The sequence below is a fragment of the Anser brachyrhynchus genome (genome assembly GCF_964034855.1).
Source record: "Anser brachyrhynchus genome assembly, chromosome: Z".
NCBI lineage: Eukaryota > Metazoa > Chordata > Aves > Anseriformes > Anatidae > Anser > Anser brachyrhynchus.
This window is the reverse complement of record NC_137697.1, coordinates 14,302,367-14,325,405: the sequence shown is the minus strand read 5'-3', so window position 1 is coordinate 14,325,405 and position 23,039 is coordinate 14,302,367. Positions and strand designations below refer to the sequence as shown.

Genomic DNA, 23,039 nt, shown 5'->3' with positions numbered 1-23,039 from the left:
AAAAGTTGCCTATGTTTATAGTTGTGTACAAAGCTCTAGTGACAGTCCTTATCTCAGAAGCATAATGTAAAGAACTCAGTTTCATGGATGCCTAAATCCCCCACCCTGGCCAGCTCTCCCCATATTAATTTTCAGCATGATGTCAGATAGTATGGAATACCCCTTTGGCCAGTTTGGGCCAGCTGTCCTGGGTCTGTCCCCTCCCAGCTCCTGCTGTACCCCCAACCTCTACACTGGCAGGACAGAGTGAGAAGCTGAAAAGTCCTTGGCTTGGTGGAAGCCCTGCTCTGCAACAATTAGAACATCAGTGTGTTATCAACATTCTTCTCATCCCAAATCCGAAACACAGCACCATACCATCTAGAAGGAGGAAAATTAACTCTATCCTAGCTGAAACCAGTCATGCAAAGTTTTGCCCTTTCCAGTGTGCATTCTAGTTGCTTTCTTCAACTTGCTGTAGTATTTCTGCTCTCATTTTTACTGTATCTTAGTATACATATTGATTAGCATAATTTCTTATTCTAGGCACAGATTGATAGCTTTGCATTCTGTTCTTTCAACTCAAGATCAAGCAGCTGCATTTACAGTACCTCCACTTGGCGTTAGAAAGGTATGTTAAGCAAATTACACCACTGAAGAATTTTTTTTATGAGTGTGCAACTATGAATTTTTAAAAATCAAATCATACATAATTACATGACAACCAGTTGTTCCTGGAATTTTCTCACTGGAAAGAAACAGTTCTTCTAATTTGGTGCTCTGTAAGAGATGGAAGTTAGCGTGCTGTGAAATCTTGACAGTAATCAGACAAACTCTTAAACCTAGTATTTTTCTAAGAGCTACTTCAATTATTGCTTTCCTATAATTTTACTAGTAATTGCAGTTTTTTTATTTCAGAATTAGTATTTTTACTTCCAGACTATTTAAATAGACTAGTTTTGGCAAATACTAGCTATTAGTAATTTTGATGGATTATAAAAGAAAACGTGAATATGAAATTCTCACAAATTTAGACTCCTGAGTAATTGGGGAAAACTGAATCATTTTCCAGCTCATAGCATTTTTAATGCTTTGTCAGCTTGTTTAGGAAAATAATTTTGAGTTTAAAAAACAACAACAACAAAAAAACCCTTTAACAATTTTTTTTTCTAAATATTGATTTGCTCTCCTGGACTAAGCCTCTTCAGGGACCTACTTGGAGGAATCCCCTGGGTTAGGGCCCTAGAAGGAATGGGGGGGGGTCCAGGAGGGCTCATCAACATTCAAGCATCACTTCCTCCAAGCCCAAGATTGATGTATTCCTATGAGCAAGAAGGCAAGCAAAGCGGGCCGGAGACCTGCATAGATGAACAAGGAGCTCCTGGCAAAACTCAAACAGAAAATGAAGTATTCAGTATATGGAAAAAGGGACAAGTCCCTTGGGAGAAATACAGGGACATTGTTGGAGTACTCGGGGATGCAATGAGGAAGGCCAACGCCCATTTAGAATTAAGTCTGGCAAGGGATGTCAAGGGCAACAAGAAGGACTTCTTCAAATATATCGATAGCAAAAGGAAGGCTAGGGAAGATGTGGGCCCGCTGCTAAATGGGGCGGGTGCCCTGGTGACAAAGGATACAGAGAAGGCAGTTACTGAATGCCGCCTTTGCTTCTGTCTTCACTGCTAAGACCATCCCTCATGAATCTCAGACCCTAGAGACAAGAGAGGAGGTCTGGAGAAAGGATTTTCCCATGGTCAAGAAGGATCGTGTTAGAGATCATTCAGGCAAACTTGACACCCGTAAATCCATGGGCCCCAATGGGGTGCACCCACAAGTGTCAAGAGAGCTGGCAGATGTTATTGGCCGTCCACTCTCCATCATCTTTGAAAGGATGTGGAGAACAGGAAGGTACCCAAGGACTGGAAGAAAGCTGGTATCACTCCAGTCTTCAAAAAGGACAAGAAGAAAGATCCAGTAAACTACAGGCCAGTCACCCTCAACTCTGTCCCCTAAAAGGTGATGGAACAGCTCATCGTGGATGTCATCCCTAAGCACGTGGAGGAGAAGATGATCAGGAATAGTCTGCATGCATTCACCAAGGGGAAATTACGCTTAACCAATCTGATAGCCTTCTGTGATGGGATGACTGGCAGGCTGGATGAGGGGAGAGCAGTGCATGTTATCTACCTTGACTTCAGCTAGGCTTTTGACACCGTCTCCCATAACATCCTCATAGGCAAGCTCAGGAAGCGTGGGATGTATGAGTGGACAATGAATCAGACTGAGAACTGACTGGATGGCAGAGCTCCAAGGGTTGTGCTCAGTGAGCAGTCTAGTTGGAGGCCTGTAGCTAGCGGTGTCCCCCAGGGGTCAGTACTGGGTCCAGTCTTGCTCAACTTACTCATCAGTGACCTGGATGAAGGAACAGAGGGCACCCTCGGCAAGTTTGCTGACACAAAACTGGGGAGAGTGGCTGATACGTCAGAGGGCTGCCATTCAGAGGGACCTGGACAGGCTGGAGAGTTGGGCAAGTTCAGCAACGGCAAGTGCAGGGTCCTGCACCTAGGGAGGAATAACCCCAAGCACCAGTACAGCTGGGGGCTGACCTGCTGGAGAGCAGCTCTGCAGAGAGGGACCTGGGAGTCCCGGTGGACAGCAGGCTGACCGTGAGCCAGCAGTGTGCCCTTGTGGCCAAGAAGGCCAATGGTATTCTGGGCTGCATTCAGAAGCATTGCCAGCAGGTCAAGGGAAGTGATCCTCCCCCTCTACTCAGCCCTGGTGAGGCCCCACCTGGAGTATTGTGTCCAGTTCTGGGCTCCCCAGCACAAGAGAGACATGGAGCTACTGGAGTGAGTCCAGCAGAGGGTAACTACGACGGTGAGGAGCATCTGTCACCTGAGGAGAGGCTGAGAGAGCTGGGCATGTTTAGCCTGGGAAGAGAAGAAGAGGACTGAATGGGTAATCTCATCAATGCGTATAAATATCTGAAGGGAGAGTGTCAAGAGGAGCCAGTCTCTTTTAAGGTGTGCCCAGCAACAGGAGGAGAGGCAGTGGGCACAAACTGAAGCACAGGAGGTTCTGGCTGAATATGAGGGGGCACTTCTTTACTGTGGGGGTGACAGGGCACTGGACAGGTTGCCTAGAGAGGCTGTGGAGTCTTCTTCTCTGGAGATACCCAAAACCTGCCTGGATGCCATCCTGTGCAATGTGCTCTAGGTGATCCTGCTTGGCAGGGGGGTGGACTAATCATAGAATCATAGAACTGTGGTCTAGTTGATGTCTAGAGGTCCCTTCCAACCTCAACCATTCGGTGATTACAAGGACGAAAACTGACATTCCATAATACTTTTATTTCTGCTGTGTTACTTCATTTCAGATTGTTTTGGCAACGAATATAGCAGAGACGGGTATTACAATACCAGATGTTGTCTTTGTAATTGATACTGGGAGAACAAAAGAAAATAGGTGAGAGTTTGACTTCCATAAATCACATTGTGATTACTGTGCATGCTTGCAGGCTAGTACTACAGGAGTTCTGTAGTATCCTTACTAACCTACAGTTCCAGACGAAAAATGCATTGAACTCATAGAATAGCTTGCAATTTAGATTCAAGTCTGGGATGAATCTTGGGATTTTCAAATGATGTGAAGAACAATAAGGGGAGTTCTTTATAGCCAAGAATTATCTTGATTAAGCACTGGTTTAAAAGTAAAGTAGATTTTTTTTATACTGTCTTACATTTTAGAAGTTGCTCTTTGTCTATTTTAAACGTATAAAACCCTATAAAACGCTAGAAGGACCAATTCTGAATTGTCAGGGAGGTGGGCTTGATGAGTTAATGTAATAACTCTTTCCTCTTCCAATTTTTACACTTTAATTGATCAGTTGTATCCAAGGTTCTGTGATGTACCATTTTACCCAGGTATGCTTAGTTTTCAAAACTAAACATCATATTCTCAAACTACTACTATTTAAATATAGTATTTGCATATAGGCTTTTAAATTAATAATTAAATATACGTACATTTTAATTCTGAAATCTGAATGGGCACTCACTTTATAATTTTTAAGGTATCATGAAAGTAGTCAGATGAGTTCCTTGGAGGAGACTTTTGTGAGTAAAGCTAGTGCTCTGCAACGACAAGGAAGAGCTGGGCGTGTTAGGGATGGATTCTGCTTCCGAATGTACACAAGAGACAGGTACTGTAAACTTGTTTTTGTAAATTAAATACTGTTGTATTAATTCTGTGGAAAACAAATCTCATTGAAATTAATTTTAATTATGGAAGCTATAAAGATTCAAGTGTAAAAGAAAGGTAATCTGAATGTCTTATTCATAAGGTTTTATAGTAGTGTTAATTTTGGTTTCATGATTTTTTGAGTTGTATTCTTTATCTCTAATGTAAATGTTTTCTTAATCTTTTTCAAAATGAGAGGAAAAGTGCTGCATTATGAAATTGTGGAAATAATTTTTTTAACAACATTGAATCTTTTAATCTTATCAGACATCTATAAGTTTCTGAAATGGTGTCTCTGTGGATAAGAAATGTGAGAAGATTAAGTCAGGATGCAATGTAGGATTAGTGTCTGGTACTGCAGCGGAATAACCTTTTTCCTCATTGTCTGGAGCGACAGGACCCTTACCTTACCTTACCTTGGCTTCCATCTCAGTTGAAAGTATTTTTGAAATAATCAGTGAAGTGTGCACTTGAGCTGTATGTAAGACTTCCATTTCAATTTAAGAGCTATGCATTTTAAGAATCTGTTCTGATAATTGGAGTCTTACTGCCTTTCCCTCTTTTTCTCTAAAGTTCTGCTTTCCAAGCTACCACCTGTGCCTTAATGTAACAGTCAGTTTACCCATGCATTAAAACACACCACCTGAGAGAACATTCTCAAAGAATGAGCATGTGAAACCTGAGATTATAACTTCAATTTGAACGTTAAATTGCATACCTGTGATTGTGGTGATTTTACGCAGCTGGGCAGCTGAACTCCACCACAGCTACTCTCTCACTCCCCCTGCTCAAAGGGAAAAGGGGAGAAGATATGATGGAAAAGGCTCAATGGTTGAGATAAGGACAGAGTTCACTCAACGATTATTGTCATGGGCGAAACTCCCTCATAGTAGGGAGATTAATGTATTTTATTGCCTGTTACTACCAGAATAGAGCAGTGAGAAACTAAAAGCAAACTAAAAACACCATCTTCTCCCTCCTGCCCCCAGGCAGCACAGGGGAACAGAGAATGGGGCTGCGGTCAGTCCCTGAGGCTTCGTCTCTCTGGTCACTGTCACTCCCTGCCCCTGCTCCACGCGGGGTCCCTCCCACGGGATGCCGTCCTTCCCGAACTGAGCCTGCGGGGGCTGCCCACAGGCAGCAGCTCTTCAAGACCTGCTCCCACACGGCTCCGTACCACGGGGTCCATCCCCCAGGAGCAAGCTGCTCCAGCACGGGTCCCCCACGGGCGGCAGCTCCCCCCAGGCCCCCTGCTCCTGCGTGGGCTCCTCTCCACGGGCTGCAGCTCCGGCCCGGGGCCTGCTCCTGCGGGGGCTCTCCATGGGCCGCAGCCTCCTCCAGGCCACATCCACCTGCTCCACCGGGGGCTCCTCCACGGGCTGCAGCGTGGAGATCTGCTCCGTGTGGGACCCGTGGGCTGCAGGGGGACAGCCTGCTCCACCAGGGGCCTCTCCACAGGCCGCCGGGGAACTGCTGCTGCCTGCCTGGAGTACCTCTTTCTGCCTTGCCATGTAAACCCTATACAGTGATTCTCTCTTTTTTATGATGTTACAGGTTTGAAAGTTTCATGGAATATTCAGTTCCAGAAATACTACGTGTGCCGTTGGAGGAATTATGCCTTCATATTATGGTATGATTTTGGTATGGAATTTCTGACCTTGTTAGCTAAAAAGGGGATTGCAAGGATTGCCTTAATCCAGTGTAGTTAGCGTTTCTTCCACTACAGTGGCGGAAATTCAGTACCTGTGTCATGGAAAATCCAAAGCATGCTGGTGAGTGAGAATAGGAACCTATACTGTTCCAGTTTACTTCTGAATGACAGTTCAAACTCAGTTAAATATCCTTCAAACTGTTGTCTGCTTAAACAGCAATTCAGTGGCCTCTTCCCGCATCCTGAGTGAGTAGGATATGCATGGGAGAACTGTTGTATAAGGATGGTTTTTCACCCTTCTGCGTTTCAAGATCTGTATTGTGAGGCATTTGTAATATGCTTGTATTTTAAGTGCTGGGTTGTAGCAAACAAACTGTTTAACTTTGGTTGCAAATTAGTGCCCGGGTGTTGAACAACATCTTAGCAGGTTTGTCTCCTGCTCACCTGTGACTATTGGTGACACTTCTCTGATCAGTGTTCATGCTATGCTAAGCCCCCTCTGAACAATGAAGTTATGTTTACCTAACTGGTGCTGGGGGGTGGGCATCTCTATTCCAGTAACCAAGAGGCTAGTGCAGAGGGTGGGGAATGTGTGTGTTTGGTTGCAAAAACAACTTTCCAGTTTCTTTTGTAGCTACTGTAGAAGTTTGTTAAATTAATGTCTTTGTGTTCATCTGATTTTTAGTATAATAGATTTTATACTAAAACGTATGCGCATTCACTCTGTAGAAATGCAACCTTGGCTCTCCTGAAGATTTCCTTTCCAGAGCATTAGACCCGCCACAGCCACAAGTAATTGGTAATGCCATGAATCTGTTAAGGAAGATAGGGGCTTGCCAGTTAAATGAGCCCAAACTGACTCCATTGGGCCAGCACCTTGCAGCCCTCCCTGTCAATGTAAAGATTGGAAAAATGCTTATATTTGGTGCTATATTTGGCTGCTTGGATCCTGTGGTAAGTAAACAAATATTGACATCTTTATCTGAATATTTTCTAAAAAGTAGTTGTATAAAAAAGCTAACTATTAAAATTAATCTGATTTCTTGCAAGATGGTATTTTGAAAAGATGATGTAAGAAGTTAAAATGTGTATTTTAAGGTGAAGACTCCAGGATATCATGGAGGACGGAATAATGTAACTGTTTGTAAACTCCCAGCTATTACTGACAAGAGAGTAGTCATACTTGGACTGCAGTTCTCTCTGTTATGATCCCAGGGAGTATGAAACTTATAGAAAAAGCCCTCTTGCATTTTGGTGAGACCAATCTGGATTACCTTGCAGCTGATGCAGACTAAGAACATGCTGATGGAAAGTTATTGCAAATTAATTGACTTGGTAATTTATTACGTGAGGGCTGTGGAATAGCTTACGCTTTCAGCTGATACTAAATTAACGCAAGTTAAGAGGATGCATGGGTATGTTAGCTGCTAAAATTGAAAATCAAAATTGTTGCATTCTCAGTTTCTCCTGATAATGTGGTATCACTCAAAGCAGCAGTTGTTTAATCTGTTGATATTCGCTGTATCATATTGGGTATTCCTCTGTCACGTAACAAACTATTTCAGGTGAGTTTTGAGATTTGATACTTATTTAGGTTTTCATCAGTGTAGATAAGACAGCATGTAAGCAATGTCTTTGACGTAATAAAGGTCTGAATCAATCAAATTGTTAAATACTATTACAATAGTATTGTTTTACAAAAACAATATTTGTTTTACAAAACAAAATGCAAAGTTATTTGTGTAGTAAACCTGTAATCTTACAATAAAATACTCTGAACTAATGTATGCTTTATTAATTGCAGGCAACTTTGGCTGCAGTTATGACAGAAAAATCACCATTTACCACACCAATAGGTCGAAAAGATGAAGCAGATCTTGCAAAATCATCTCTAGCAATGGCAGTTTCAGACCATATAACAATCTACAAAGCTTATCTAGGGTAAGTGATGTTTTGTTGTCCTTCTAGCTAAAAGCTAGCAACACAAGTAATACAGTTCTTGAAAGAATCCTTATGAAGTACCTTTCCTTGAATTGCTTGCCCTGGAAGCTTTTCTCCTCAGAATGACAATAGATTATCAGATACTGTAGCACAAAAAGATACCTTCTTTGGTACCTTATCCTTTAAAATATGCTTGCACATGTACTGCTTCTTTTTATGCTTGTATGTTTTTTGTTGTTGTTGTTTTTGGGTTTTTTTTGCTGTTTGTTTTGTGTTGATCTGAATATTTTGTATTTTGGAAAGTAAAAATGTATGTATTAGCGAATATGATACACATATTTCTTCCTCATTTGTAAAACAGCACACAGTCTTAAAAACACATCTGACTTCCATCTCAATTGTCAAGACATAGATGTAATTTTGAGAGAAAATTACCTTTTTTTTGTATGAATCTGTAAAATTTGTTACAGATGTGTTCTCCTGAGTGGTGTCAGACCAGCAGCATTCATCTTTCTTAATGCCATTTATTTCTGGTTTTGAGTGGAGAATGCTGACCAAAACCACCGTATTGCCTTTTGACTTACTACCACTTTTGTGCTGTTATATTCTAGATGTGATTATTTTTTGCTGTAATAAGATGGGATTTTTTTTCCTTAGGTGGAAGAAGGCTCGACAAGAAGGGGGGTATCGTGCTGAAATGACTTATTGCAGAAGAAATTTCCTTAATAGGACTTCACTGTTAACTCTGGAGGTAAACCAAATAATTATGCTCTGTGCTCAAAAAATAACTGTTAAAATTTTCCTGTGAAAACATCCTGCCCTTTTTAAGTGATGACCTTTCACAGTTCCTATTTAGATGAGACCAAAACAAGTGGACTTACTAGGAACTGGTGAAACATGTACCATCAATTCAGGTAGCTGTGTCTGTACTGGCACTCTTGGATATGCATACTTGTTGGTATATGTCTTTGCAGTTACTTGCATTGGAGAAGCCACTCCTTACTTCCACCAGAGAATCAAAATTTATGAATTAAAATACTTAGGCTGTCATTCTTAGATATGTAAGAACAGGTCTGTTTCATAGTTAGAGAGATGAGCCACAATCTTACGGAAAGGACCTTTTATTTTTACTAAGAAAATATTCTAATTAATCTCTTCTAGTTAAGTTAGAATGCCTGAGATGTCCGAAGCAGAAGTGAATACTTGATGTAAATGTGTGTTTTCTTTTTAGTTAAAATACAGCTGGGAGATTTGGTGTTTACTGTATATCCAGTACAGTATATCTAATCCTATATTCCAGATAATGCTTTCCTCATAAAAAAACAGCCAGTATTCCAAGTTGGCCACAGAAAACACAAGTGTTTTTTCTAAGAAATAGGTTTTCCACTGGAAAGCACAACTAACTGAGATGGGGTGGAACTGATGGACTGGAGCATGTAACCTTTTTAAACTCTGTGTTTTACTTATCTGATTTCAGGATGTGAAGCAGGAACTCATAAGGGTGGTCAGAGCAGCAGGATTTGCAGCACCTACAACTCAGCATCAGTGGGACGGAAGTGGAGTCACACAATCCCTTTCTCTCCACGAAATAGCTCTTCTTAAAGCTGTGTTGACTGCAGGGCTGTATGACAATGTAGGAAAAATAATATATACAAAATCTGTGGATATCACAGAGAAGCTGGCATGCATGGTAGAAACTGCTCAGGGTAAAGCACAAGTGCATCCCTCCTCTGTAAATCGAGACTTACAGATATATGGATGGCTTCTTTACCAGGAGAAGGTAAGGTTTTGACTCTGTCAAAGGGATAACTAGGGGAAAATAGTGAATGTAGCTGATATTTTGTGTAAAGGTGGCATAATGCCTCTAAGGAGAAATAAGATACAACAGTGTAAAATACGCTTGAATATCTGATTCATCTTAAGAGTCCTTAATATATAAGGTTCCTAATGTCCGTAAAGATGAATCAGCTGGGTACTGAACTAAAATGTGAAGGCTGAACGTCTTGAACAAGTCTGTTTGTAATGAAACTCACAGCTATAAACGAAAGAACCTTTCTGTGTGTCATATAACAGTATCACTGACAATTTTTGACACTGTACCATTAACTTAAATGTGAACGCTTTAATGCAGTCATATACTTGTGCTGCACTTCACAGTGTGCTTTTCAGTTTTCACTAAGCAGACTCAAAGGTCTTGAAGCTTGTTACAGGTCTCACTCATCCTCAGTAACAACATAAAATGAAATAGCTAATTCTGTAATTGACTGCTGAACTTCCTAACTGAATTGCAGTTGTTTTTTTTTTTTTTCCCTGCCACTGTCTTCCGCATTCCAACACAAAATTTTGTCATCTCTTTGCTGAAGTGAATTAGTTAGATAAACTTCTGGTACAGCAAAACCTTGATAGCAGTTGCCCAATAGCCAACTTCACTGTAGAGGAGCGGGAAATTACTTTGGACTTCTTGATACATATGAAGCAATCATATTTTTTTGATAAGCTGAAAGTATTTCATGCCTCCAAGAACCTTGTAGTTTAAGGCAAGGCAGCAGCTAAGGCAAATCAGTTATTCCATGAACAGGGGAATGAACAAAGCCTGCTCTTCTGTGTGAAGTTGCACCTTTTTTGTTTCAGTTTGTCCTACTAGAGCTCCTCTCCCACCCCATTCCATGTTGGTTGTGAGAGGCTCGAAAGCCTGAAATAACAGCTGAGAAATAACAGAAGTAATAGCTGAGGGGGGACCTCATCGCGGTCTACAACTTCCTCACGAGGGGGAGTGGAGAGGCAGGTGACCTATTCTCCATTATCACCAGTGACAGGACCCGCGGGAACGGTGTCAAGCTAAGGCAGGGGAAGTTTAGGCTGCACATCAGGAAGAGGTTCTTCACCGAGAGGGTGGTTGCACACCGGAACAGGCTCCCCGGGGAAGTAGTCACTGCACCAAGCCTGTCTGAATTTAAGAAGAGATTGGACTGTGCACTGAGTCACGTGGTCTAAACTTTTGGGCAGACCTGTGCGGTGCCAGGAGTTGGACTTGATGATCCTTATGGGTCCCTTCCAACTCGGGATATTCTATGATTCTATGATTCTATGAACACACGTTGAGTCTAGCCCCATTGTTTACTTTCTGTATGTGTCAACCCATGTACTCTCATTTATGCATGTATGCATGTGTATATGTGGATATAGATAGAATGGCAAGTCAGCTGCTGCTGAGAAGAATGTCTGATGGAGGAGTTTTACCTGCTTTTTACTTCATTTGGTTTATTAAATAGAAAGAAAATGTTAACCCAGTGCTTCTGGTCTTAACCAGAAGAGAGAGATGAAACTTAAATTTAAGCAAGAATATGCGTCTTTAGCTAATTTCCTGATAATATATAAACCTGTCACTTAGGAGTGTTTAAATGTGATGTCTTCCGGGGTATAGGGCAGACAAATTGCCACCAGCTGTTCTGTGTACAATAATTTGGTTTGACCTGGTTGTTAAAGGGGGAAAAAACAACAACAACAACAAACCACAAAAACACAATTCCTGCTTTTAAAAGCAGCACTGAAATGTGATGTTGTAGATTTTAGGGATTTTTGTTTGTTTTTAATGCTTGTGTTTGTTTATACACAGGTGAGGTATGCTAAGGTGTACTTGAGAGAGACTACTTTAATATCGCCCTTTCCCATTTTGCTTTTTGGTGGGGATATAGAAGTCCAGCATCGGGAGCGTCTCCTGATGGTTGATGGCTGGATCCATTTTCAGGTGTGTTGGAGTGGTAACTGCCTTTTATGGACTTTTGTGTTACATGGTTAATATACTGTCTTGCTTTAGAACACTGTTCATGTGGGATGAAGAGAAGGAAGGAAAGAGTTTAAGGGAATGATGGGAATTTTATATACATGTAATAAAATCTTTGCAAGTCACTCTAGAAAGAATAGCCTAGTAATGTGCAGCTTGTAACACATCAGTTCCCTCTCTTCAGGAAGAAAGTCAGTGTTCTTTCAGAGAAGGTATTTGAAATGGGTGTGAGCTAAACCTTGCTTTCATGGAGCTGGTACTGAAAGCAGATGAGTGTGCTATTATATATTGCCCTTCTCTGCAGTCTTACAAGTATATAGGTACCTGTTTATCTTTAAAATGTTACCTACTTTGCTTTTATTAGCTCAAAGAAAACTATTTGTTAACAAAGAAGTCCAAATGGAAAATACCTGCTTGCTTGGGTTTGGGATGGTTATTTTTTTTCCCCAAATATTCCATTTGGGAATGGAAAATCTAAACATATTTTCTTAAGATATTTTTGCAGACAAACTTTAATGGGTCATATGCCAAAATCCTCTTTGTGTTCTGCTAAATGGCAAACATGGGCTTATGCCAACCTGCCAGCTACTGGACTACAACCATCTGTGCTTCTGTGGGCCCTATGCTACACTTAGAGAAAACTGTAAGCTACAAACAGTTTTAGCTTGACCTGGGAAAAAGCAATTGGAAAAATGAGGTTATGGAGATCAGTTAACTAATTAATTCATCATATGTTGGTGGCGTGATATATAGGGGAGCATATTCTGGGTTATCCTTCTGAGCTGCTGTTCTCTTAGGCTGTGATGCTACAAACAACACGTATCTTGCATAAAGGTTAGAGGATTCAAAGGCAGCCTCGTTATTTCATCACTATGTTACCTGTATACTTAAACATATGCATATACCTAATGTTTGTAGACATATAGTTTTAAACCTCAATTTATATGTGAGGTGATGTTTTAATCCATGTTTTTGTATAAAACGTCTTCAAGAGCAGTGAAAATGTTTCTTCTCTGTTCTTTACAGGCTCCTGTAAAGATTGCAGTGATTTTCAAACAACTGAGAGTTCTCATTGAGTCTGTTTTAAAGAAGAAGCTTGAAAATCCTAAAATGTCACTTGAAGGTAACTTTATTACTGCATTGCTGATGTAGTATTTGCTACATGAACGTTGTGGTTGATTAGAGAAAGCATTAATACGCTGCATCCGCACTCAGCGGGATTAGTGTTACTTGAACGTAATTCCATTATCTTGAGAGAAATAAATTGGAAAGGTCATTACTGATATTATGCAGCTCATCCCAGATGTATGATGATGTGCATAATTTCAGTTTTAAACATAACCCTGATAACAACATTCAAGATAGTGGTAGTAAATGGTAAGGTAACTTCCCAGAGCAGAAATAACATGGTATAATGGCGAACCTCAGGTACAGATGAATTAAAGTGTTATGCGAGTTGTCTCACAACTTAGAATAACGCTGGGGAGCTGCATGTTGGCCCCCTGCAGTAAAGGATGGTGGAGCACAGTTAAAGCTTTGAACACTAGATGCTCACAACACTGAACAGAAGGCAGTGAGTTCCAACATACTAATGCGTCTGCACGTTACACGGTCATTTTCTCCACTTCTTCTGTGAAACACTGGAATTGCCCAAACCAGCTCATGGAATATTTTTGTAGACCTTCTAATCACATGCTTTGGACATAATTCGCTCTTTTGCTCCACAAATGGGAATTACTTGTCTTACTTTGGAGTCCACCATAATTTGGTGATAGCTAGATTGATTCATCTTCTGATTTTTCTTGGATTTGTGGGGGAATGTGTTTTTAAGCTCACTCTTTTTGGCTTACTGTTGTGTTTGTGTTCTCTTTCCTAGATGATAAGGTCTTACACATTATCAAAGAACTGATAAAAACAGAGAATGGTAACTGAAACTGGACATCAGTAACTAACCATAGCTTTGGTAATGGCAGGAGAAACACACACTCCAACACTAACTGAAAGTATTTGAATGCTTAGTTTGATTGATACCAGCCATGACAAAGGAAGACTGCATGATTTCTGGATATGATTTACCTTCCTATATCATTTTTAAAGATGAATGTGGAATGTGTTTAGCCTTTACATCAGTGCCATTTGTCTGAATGTACGAATGATGGAAGTAGTTTATTTTCAATATAAAAATGGCTGTGGCCAAATCCGGTTTTCTTTGTTTCTGCTTAATGTACTAATCATACCATTAATGGTGGTGCAGACTGCTCTAATAATTCAAGATTGGGTCCTGAATCTCAGTGGGGTAGAGCTCTGTAAGATAGATGCAAACAGAAGACAAACATTTATTGTGTTGGTTTCTGAAGTGTGCTTTTTTTGAGCTATGAATTTGCAGTGTTAAAGCAATACATCTTACAGATATCTTAATTTTTCTGTACGATTTACATTGAGATGTAATAAGAAGATAGAACAGACTATCCTGACCAGGTGCAGGGCTCAGCCAAACATGAGTACTGACCAGCAGCCTGCCCTCCCCCTTCTCTGTGTCTTCTCACACTTTCTTCTCCTCGTTCACCCTAATCTTGTTTTTTCCTGCCTTAGACCCTTCCCCTAGGGGTACTGCAATAAGCTTTGCTCTCCCATGAGCCTCCTCACGCATCCTGCCATAAGCTTTGCTTAGTTTCACAAGCCCCCTCAAATATCTCATAATATTCACGATGGTTGTGTTTACCCCTTACTCGTTAATAAAGTTCGGGTTGACTCTCTTCACAGTTATATTGGGGCAGTTCCTTAAACGGCTGAAAAATCAGTAGCTGAAGACTCCAGGTGTTCATTATTGTCTGTATCACTTGCTCCTTATTGTTTCTGCATCTGTGTGTTTAACTCACCACTACCTTTGTTATTTCTTTTATAATGAGTAGCTCATAACCAGATAACTTAATGAACAGTGTAAGGTCCTCTTAGGCTGTTTACAACAATGAATTGAAAATTTCAGATCACAAACAGCTTTCACTATGGGGAAATTGTTTTTCTTACTTCTTGCCATGCAACAGTTGCAGTCGAGCAGAAACTCCACCTGTACAGACAGGTGCATAGTGCAGAAGATTTTTTCATCTGGAAAGAACAGACTTTGTGCAGCAGAGGTTAGTAGTGTACAAAAAGGACAATGAAGGGAATGCATGATCTCGAAAGAGACCAAGCAAAACATATGGAGATACCCAGTTAAATGATTAATAGCAGAACCGGTACTGCTGCACTAAAAGAAAAGCATAAGATGAAAGTAAAACTAGCCCGTGAATGCTAGCCTACGCTCAACACTGCAAGGAGGGAAGTTCTTCTAATAGTTTCCTAGGGCCTCTGAGGAAAAAGTAATAATCACATCTGCTATCGTTTTATGAATTGTGATAAACTAGTCATAGTCCAGCTTACCTAGAAAAGATGGGGAGTGCTTTTTTTTTTTAATTGCAAAGTATCCAGCACTTAGAGAAGGAAGCACTTAAACAGGTAAGTTTGATCTTAAAACCTCAATTTTATACACCATTCCTAGACATATTTTTCTTTTGTAGTAGAGGTGTAGATACTAAAAATTAAAAAATAAATTTTAAAAAAATAAATTGCATTCCTGGAAGATGAAAATTAAATCTGCATCCCAGCTAGCCAAATTTAAAGTGAATGATTTCCTAGTTTTTGTTCTAGTTGAGGTATTTTTTTCTATCCTTAGAAATATGAATTGGAGATGTTTCAGTAGTTGGAAAACTGTTGGGCTCCTGTTTCTTTTGGATTTGAATTTCGCATATCAGTCGGTGTCTTAAAACGGCTAAATCCTAGTGATGAGAGCATTGATTTTCCTTGAGGTTTTTCTTCCTTACTTAACCATGGTGAATGTATTTTTTTAAATTCCATTTATGTATGTTAATGTTGAAGTTCAGAGGTATTATTTGTGTTTCTCTAGCATGCCCTACTATGTAATCTTTAAAGAAGTATCTTTCCATTTTTTGTTAAGGGTTTTATTGTAGTAACTAGGGCATTGGTTACTGTCCTAAGTGGCCAACAGTTTTCTGCAAAGCTGATGAAACAGGTCAAACTGTGGTGTATAGATAAGCACAGTTATCATAAAATTTAAGTGGGGATAGAAAAAGACCACAGTGGCTTTCTGTTTCTTCAGTGTATGCGAGCCGCTTTTGTGCCTGTGTTCTCCTGGATGGATGAACTTTCTCCTCTGTTCCTTTTATTTAATAAATACTTCTTTTAATACACTTGTGTCACTCATTCTTCTTGAAGCGCATCAGACACAGAGCTGGTATCCGTGGGTGTTGCTCGCTGCAGTGCTCCGGGGGATGTGCTTTGTTTTAGGGGCACGAAGTCCTCGTGGTCTGGGTACGTCCTCCGAGTGTTTCCTGCTCCTGTCCCTTAAGCTGCATCACTCCCATCCTCCTCTTCACTTGTGCCCTTGGGTTTGTGGGCTGCTTGAACCCCTCTATGCCATTTCCCAGTGACTTCTTTGCTCTCCTTTTACCCAGGAGAATTCCCTTCTATGTATCATTTGTAATCGCTGAATCGTGTGACCGTATCTGATAAAATTGCCGTGTCTGGCCTCAGCTCTGCTGTGTAAACCAGTGGTCAGACTATAGGAACGCTCTGATTTCCCTCCCTTCGCCTGTCTAAAACAGCTCTCTCTGACATAAGGAGGCGATAGCTGGCCCCGGAATCGAGACCTGAGCTTCCCAGCAGAACTGCAGCACTCTTAATGCCCCCCTTGTCATTTTGTGCTGTGCTTCCTGGTCTCGTCCTCAGTAATTTGCTTCCAGCGCACCATAATCTAAAGCAGCCGAAGCTCTCGGTGAGAACGTCCCTTTCGGGAGGGGCCAAGTGGGAAGCACCAAGTGCAAAAGGGCTTGGGCTGGCTTCAGGCTCTGCCCGGGCTGCCTCCGCAGGGCTGCTGCCCCTGCTCCTCCTGCCCCGGCTCCGTCTCGCGTCCCCGCGGTGCGATCGCGGCGCTGCTGCCGTTGTGTTTTGGAGACCGGCGCCGCCCCCGCCCCCCCCCCCGGCTCAAATATCGGCCCGGCGGCGGCAGCGCGGCCGCCCCCATGGTGGAAGCGGCGAGCGGGGGCCGCGGGGGGACCCCGCAGCTCGGGCACGGCTCCGGGCACGGCTCCTGCCCGCCGCGTCCCGACCGGAGGCGGCGGCGGCGGCGGGCGGAGGCGGAGGTGGAGGCGGCCGGGGAGAGCCGGCTGGAGCTGCAGGCTTTCCGCGACTACGGGGAGAGCTGGTACCGCTCCCGAAAGGGGCTGGAGAGCCGCTTCCAGCCCCGGGAGCCGCTCGTCCGGCAGCCGCAGGTGGGGGTCCCGTCCATCCCGTCCCGTCCATCCCGTCCCCTCCCGTCCCGTCCATCCCGTCCCCTCCCGTCCCCTCCTGTCCCGTCCATCCCGTCCCGTCCATCCCGTCCCCTCCCGTCCCGTCCTCACCCCCGTCCCCTCTTGTCGCCCCCCGTCGCGGCAGGTGACGGCGGAGGCTCGCTGCAGGCTGGTCAGCTGGCTCATCCCCGTGCACCGGCACCTGGGGGTCTCCTTCGAGGCGCTCTGCCTGGCCGTCAACACCCTCGACCGCTTCCTCGCCACCACCCCGGTGGCCGCCGACTGCTTCCAGCTCCTGGGGGTGACGGCGCTGCTCATCGCCTGCAAGCAGGTACGGCGCAGCCCCAGACTTTTTTTTTTTTTGGGGGGGTGGGGGGGGTCCCGGTCGCCCCTTCGCCCCCCGGCAGCCCTTCTCCCGTTCCCCCGCAGGTGGAGGTGCACCCCCCCAGCGTCAAGCAGCTCCTCGCCCTCTGCTGCGACGCCTTCAGCCGCCAGCAGCTCCGCAACCTGGAGCGCATCGTCCTGCACAAGCTGGGCTTCAGCCTGGCGGCGCCCACCGTCAGCTTCTTCCTGGAGCACTTCACCCGGGTGCGGATGGAGGAGCCGGGGGCCGACGCCGGGGAGGCTTCCGACGCCGGGATCCTGGCCAGGGGCGTCGCGGAGCTGAGCCTGGCCGACTACGCCTTCACCAAGTACGCCCCGTCGCTGCTGGCCGCCGGCAGCCTGGGGCTGGCCGACCGCTTGCTGCGGCACCGCCGCCCGCTGGACCTGCGGGTCAGCGGCTACCGGGAGGGGCTGCTGCGGGGCTGCATGGCCGAGCTGCAGCTCCTCGTGTCCCTCAACGGGGAGTCCCTGCCCATGGTGCTGCCGCCCGACGTGGCGCAGAAGTGCTCCTGGCTGCGGGGAGGCAGCTGAGGGGGTCCGCCCCCCCACCCCCCCACGCGTGCCCCCCCAAAAAAGTTGTTTCGGGCTCCGGCGGTGTCACACGGGCACCGTCTCCTCGCCGTGATCCCCCTGCGCACCGGCGGCACGGCTCGCCCCGCGCGTCAGTGGCATGCCCGAAATCACGCACCGTGTTTTTTTGTTTGGTCCGCAGAGGTGGCGGCGCCGGGACGGGTGGGAGAGCCGCAGGGAGGCGAAATAAAATCCTTTCCCACTTATCACCTGCGGCTGTTTGTCTGCTCGCGGGGAGCGTGCGCTTCTGGGGGGGGGGGGGGGGGGGGGGGAATGCAGGGGCACAGGGCGAGATCACGCCAGCAGTTAATTCCCAGCAGTTAATTAACAGTTAAGCCCGCTGGCATCACTGCGCGCTGACTTAGTAATGGTTCTGGGGAAAAAAAAAGAAAAAAAAGAGAAAAAAAAAAGAAAAAAAGGTAAAAAAAGATGCGCTCATCACAATGAAAGAAAAGAAAACACTACGCAATAAAACAAGTAACAAAAGCTGTTGCTTGTTCCAGTCGGTCTCTATTCGTACTTAACCAACAGGCGCTGTAACGTGGGGCAGGCCGTGTTATCAAGCGAAGAGACGCAGAGCCCCCAGACAGCCCATTTTCTTTATTTTATCGCCTATCCCGCACAAAAGGACCGCGGGATGCCTTCCCACCAAGCCAGCGCCAGGCGCCGCGCTCCGCTCGCCGTTCTCCTGCCTCTCCTCCGCCGCTTAAGGCGGGCAGCCCCCAGCCCCCAGCCCCCAGCCCCCAGGCCCCAGCCCCCAGCCCCGCCGTCCAACAAAAGCGCCCCGCAGCCCCCCGATGCCCGTTCGCGGGGGGCGGGGTCCGGGGGGGGGCGATGGTGTCGGTGCCGGGCGGCTCCGCGGGCGCGGGAGCGGCGGCGGGACGGGGGGGACGGGACGGGGGGGACGGGGGGGCTGCGGGGCCCCGGGACTTTTCCGCGCCCGGCCGGAGGGAAGGCGGGCGGCCGGGCGGGCATCCCGCGGCCCGTCCCCGTCCCCCCGCGCCCCCGCGTCCCGCCCGCACCCTCGGGGCGGCGCCGAGCGGGGCGCGGAGCCCGGGCCGGCCGCCGGAGCCGCCGGCTGCGCGGCTGCGATGGAGCCGGGCGGCCGCCGGGCTTTCGGCAGCATCTGCCCCAACCGGGTGCAGGGCCCGGCCGCCCGCCTGGCCAAGAAGCCGGCGCGGCCCCCCCCGGCGGCGCTCAGCGCCCGCGGCCCCGCGCCCCGGCCGCGCCGAGGCCCCGCCGCCACCGCCCCGACGGCCCCCGACGGCCCGGCCCCCGGTGAGTCCGCCCGCAGCGTCCCGGCCCCGCTGCCCCCGGCCCCCGGCCCGGCCTCACCGCCGTCTCTCGCTGTCCCCAGCGCTCGGCACCCGCGACTGGCAGGAGCTGGCAGCCCGAGCCCCCGTCCTCCCCGTCGGTCCGGCCGGCCCCGCCGCCCCGCTGCAGGTAACCCCCGGACGGGGGCAGCGGGACGGGGCTGGGGGAGAGGGGGGACGGAGGCCGGGGGTCGTGGGACGGCGCCGCAGGGCCCCCGGGGCCGGGGCCGCGGGGAGGGGGCAGCCGTCGGTGCGGGAGCGCTGCGGGGCCGGCCCCGGCCCTGCTCACGTCGCTTTCGCACCCCGTCCCCCAGGGCCTGCTGCTGAGGGACGAGCCCGAGTTTGACTTCCAGGAGCTCAGAGATGCCGTCGACGATTTCATATCCGGCAAGTGGCTGTTTATAACTCATCTGAGATGCGCGCATCTGGGCTCATCCCCTGCCCGGGCACCGCGCTCGGTCCCCCTCCTGCTTTTGGTGTATCCGGTTTTTGGGTGCCCATCCCCTGCATGCTCATCCAGCCCTGTCTGGGGTGGGGGGGGGTCACACCTGGGCTGTCGTCGCGGCGAGGGGGGCAGCGAAATCCCAGCGGGTTCAGGGCCCGCGGTGGCGCAAACGCGCGCTGGGGACACAGCGACGGGGGGAGATGCTCGGGACGGGGAGGGCGCAGGGGACTCGGGGCGAAGAGGACCGGGACCACCTCCCCCGCGCTAACACCCTCGGGTTTTCCCCCTGGAAGCATCCGCCCTGATGCCGCCGCCGCTGGACTGCCCCGACTTCGACCTCTCCCTGGGCGAGGAGGCGACGGGCGGCCCCTGCGCCCCGCAGCTGGGGAGCGGGGCGGCGGCGCGGGGCCCCCCGACGTGCCCGGAGCCCCCCGAGCCCTGCTGGCGGGACGCGGCGGAGCGGCACCAGCGGGCTCTGGGGGAGGCTCTGGAGGAGAACAGCCAGGTAGGGCCGCGGGGGCTTCTCTCCGGGCCCTGCGCCCCTTTCCCTGCCCGCCGCCCCCCCGACGGGGAGGCTGCACGGCGCCCCGAGCGGGGGGTCCCCATCTTGTGCTCGCAGCTGCAGGAGACCCTGGCGCAGAGGCAGGAGGAGCTGGCGACGCTGCGGGAGAGCAACGTGCAGCTGAAGGAGCTGGCGAGCCAGGCCCGGCAGCTGGCCGCCGTCCTCGACGTGAGTGCTGCCGCCGCGGGGCGGGGGGGGGGGGGACGGGGTCGGGGCCGTGGGAGGGGGCGTCGGGGCCAAGCAGGGGGGGCGGCAGTGGGGGGCAGCCCCCTGAAGCCGCGCCGTCTCTTTTTCTCCCCGGCAGAAGCTGATGCTCCCGCAGTGCCCCGACGGGGCGGCCCTTCCTCCTCCTCCTCCTCCTCTTCTTCCTCCTCCTCCTCCTCCTCCCGCCGCCGGCAGCGAGGGGGCGGCGGGGGTGTGCCCGATGCTGCGCTCGGTGTCGGAGCAGTGCCGCGCCGCGCTGCGCAGCCTGGCGGGCAGCCCCCCGGCCAAGCGGCCCCGCCTGCACGGCGCCTTCCGCGGGCTGCGCACCGGCCGCGCCGCTCCGCGCCCCGGCGGCGGGGGGCTGCCGGGGGGGGGCAGCCTGCGGGCGGCCCTCGGGGAGGAGGGCGGCATCCGCACGCTGGCCTTCCCGCAGGGAAACGCCTTCACCCTGCGCACCGCCGCCGGAGGGTACCGCTTCCGATGGGTGCCGCGGTGAGCGGGCGGTTTCCTCCCGGGATGGTGCACGAACGCTTTTTTTTTAAAAAAAAAATATTATTTTTATTATTACTTTTATTTCATATCACCGGTGCTGGAGGCATTGCGAGGGGTCTTCTCCCGGCTGGGGGAGTGGAGGGGAAGGCTCTGCACGTCCTCGGGCGTTTGCACCGAGCGTTGGGTGTCAGGGAGGACAGAGATTTGGCGGCTGGGGACCCGCCACCCGCGGCTTGCTGACGAGCACGGTGGATGCAGAGCTACCTTCACACGAGGACCTCCCCAGCTTGCTCACCGAGCCACAGCTGGGAAAGGAAACTCTCAGTGGAAACTTAAACTGCAAGGCGAAATGGGGATCCTGGGCGGCCTGTGTCGGGACGAGCACGGCCTCTCAGTCGTGGTGGTTAAACCCACCGTGTTTACAAGCTGCACGTGTGTCATTCATGTGTGCTACCGTCGATGTATACGTGCACTCAGTGTGACGATTAAACAGTGCTTAAAATTACCATTGGTTTGTACTGGTTTAATGCAAGCACAGCGTTCTGCAGCAGGTATGGATGTGTGCTTTCATCAGAGCAAAACCAGCAGAAATCTGAGCATCTATGCAAAGCTTACTTTGCTCAATGTGCTCAAGCAGGCAATTTTACAGTGAAACATGCTGCTGTTACTCTGCAGTGACGTTATCTCAAGCAAAGAGAAGCGTGGATGGCATTAAGGGCTTTCTAAGCAGACACATTTCACTTGCACCCACTGGCTTGAAAGTTGAGACACCAATGCCATGTGTGAAACGCTGCCAGAGGTGTCTTCTTCTGCAGCACATCAGTGAATGAAGGCACCATGCTCTGCCCAGGAAGGAGACTTGGTATCTGTGAAAAGACCAATTTTTCCCCTTTTCAATGCTCAGATTTCCCAGTATTCTTGTACAAGCCCGTGCACACTAACAGCGAACCAACATTTCCACACTCGTGTGTATGGCAGTTAAGGTGCAAGCACCATGCCACGGTCTCAGTGGGAGGTTTCTTAGGGCAGCCATGACCCCATCCTCAGTGCTGTACTTATGGCAAGCAGAGACAGCAGTAGGATGGGGAATGGCTCCCTCATCAGCATGATGTGTCGGTACGTGGCTCCTAGGAGACTGCAAAGGTCTGAGTGCCCATGGCCCTTCGTATCTTTGGCCCCTCACATCTGGAGTCCTTCACACCTGGGGTCCAGCACTAGCTGTGGTCCTCCCCGCCTGCGGCCATGGCACCTTCTAGCAGGGATGGTGCTGGCGAGGGATGCTGAGGCTCACCCCTGGGACAAATCCACAGCCATTCGTTTTGCAGGAGAAGACCTTTGCCATCTTGGCAGAAATGCTGCGTGAAAGCAGCAGACAGGAGGGACAAAACCAGCACCAGGCTGCATTCGATTTATCAGGGACTAAACTGGTAACATAAGGCAGCTTGTATGGATATGTACAGCTCTTCTCCACGTGTTTTAGGAAGTTAAACTCAACATGAGTAGGGCAAACAACTTCATAATTCCCATAAGTGTATTAATTCTTCAGAAATAGTGACACATGGGAACTGCACATTTCCAGTAAGATGCAAAAATAAGCAGTTTGATCATTGCTAGCATTGTTTTTGCTGCTATTTCATCTTTTGAGAACTACAGGGACATGCTTACTCGCTTATTATTGCAGTTAACCTGTTAAAAGTTTCTGCTGGTTACATTTATTTGTAGTGTTTCCATGTTAAAGATATTCTGGACTAATTCTGAGCAGTAATATAAAATGATCATAGGTGTCATTTGGTTCGTTTGTCTTCATCCTTGTTAGTCAGACAGGCTGATAATTGGCTAACGAGGCCAAAGTGCTTCTCGCCGAGACTCAGAGGAATGTCATCAAACACAGACAAATAACGGGGAAAGGGAGGAGGTGTTTGGTACGTAACACCACCTGGTGTGTAACACCATAACATATCTGTGTTAAAATACAAACTTTTCCTTTAAACTACCAAGGTGTTATTTTACATTCACACCTACCCACCTGCTCCCATACAGGAACTCCAATAAAAAGTGTCCGAGCCCCTCGCACGGGTTAAAGCAGCCCCACAATGACTTTACCTGCGCTCTGCCTTCCCATCAGGAGGC

At 47.9% G+C, this 23,039-nt stretch overlaps 3 protein-coding genes across 3 annotated transcripts in view; all 3 read left to right on the top strand.

The window, feature by feature from the left end:
- Positions 1-15,841, top strand: part of DHX29 (DExH-box helicase 29) — a 28,901-nt gene extending 13,060 nt beyond the window's left edge. Inside the window, exons 17-27 of the mRNA XM_080574592.1 lie at positions 526-610; positions 3,356-3,444; positions 4,052-4,180; positions 5,773-5,848; positions 6,599-6,823; positions 7,674-7,810; positions 8,468-8,561; positions 9,288-9,590; positions 11,427-11,558; positions 12,621-12,717; positions 13,471-15,841. Coding sequence (XP_080430718.1) covers positions 526-610; positions 3,356-3,444; positions 4,052-4,180; positions 5,773-5,848; positions 6,599-6,823; positions 7,674-7,810; positions 8,468-8,561; positions 9,288-9,590; positions 11,427-11,558; positions 12,621-12,717; positions 13,471-13,526 — 1,423 coding nt within the window. The 3' untranslated portion in view covers positions 13,527-15,841. The remainder of the gene's footprint in view (positions 1-525; positions 611-3,355; positions 3,445-4,051; positions 4,181-5,772; positions 5,849-6,598; positions 6,824-7,673; positions 7,811-8,467; positions 8,562-9,287; positions 9,591-11,426; positions 11,559-12,620; positions 12,718-13,470) is intronic.
- A 702-nt stretch (positions 15,842-16,543) lies between these two features.
- On the top strand, positions 16,544-18,562 carry CCNO (cyclin O). The gene is made up of 3 exons (XM_080574618.1): positions 16,544-16,921; positions 17,085-17,270; positions 17,369-18,562. Exons 1-3 carry the CDS (start codon positions 16,673-16,675, stop codon positions 17,852-17,854), a joined length of 921 nt encoding a protein of 306 aa, XP_080430744.1. The 5' UTR covers positions 16,544-16,672; the 3' UTR covers positions 17,855-18,562.
- Positions 18,563-19,218: 656 nt separating this feature from the next.
- Positions 19,219-22,509, top strand: MCIDAS (multiciliate differentiation and DNA synthesis associated cell cycle protein). The gene is made up of 5 exons (XM_080574725.1): positions 19,219-19,336; positions 19,521-19,593; positions 19,945-20,156; positions 20,271-20,381; positions 20,518-22,509. The coding sequence occupies exons 3-5, from the start codon at positions 19,956-19,958 to the stop codon at positions 20,911-20,913; spliced, it is 708 nt and encodes a 235-aa protein (XP_080430851.1). The 5' UTR covers positions 19,219-19,336; positions 19,521-19,593; positions 19,945-19,955; the 3' UTR covers positions 20,914-22,509.
- Positions 22,510-23,039: the final 530 nt, after the last annotated feature.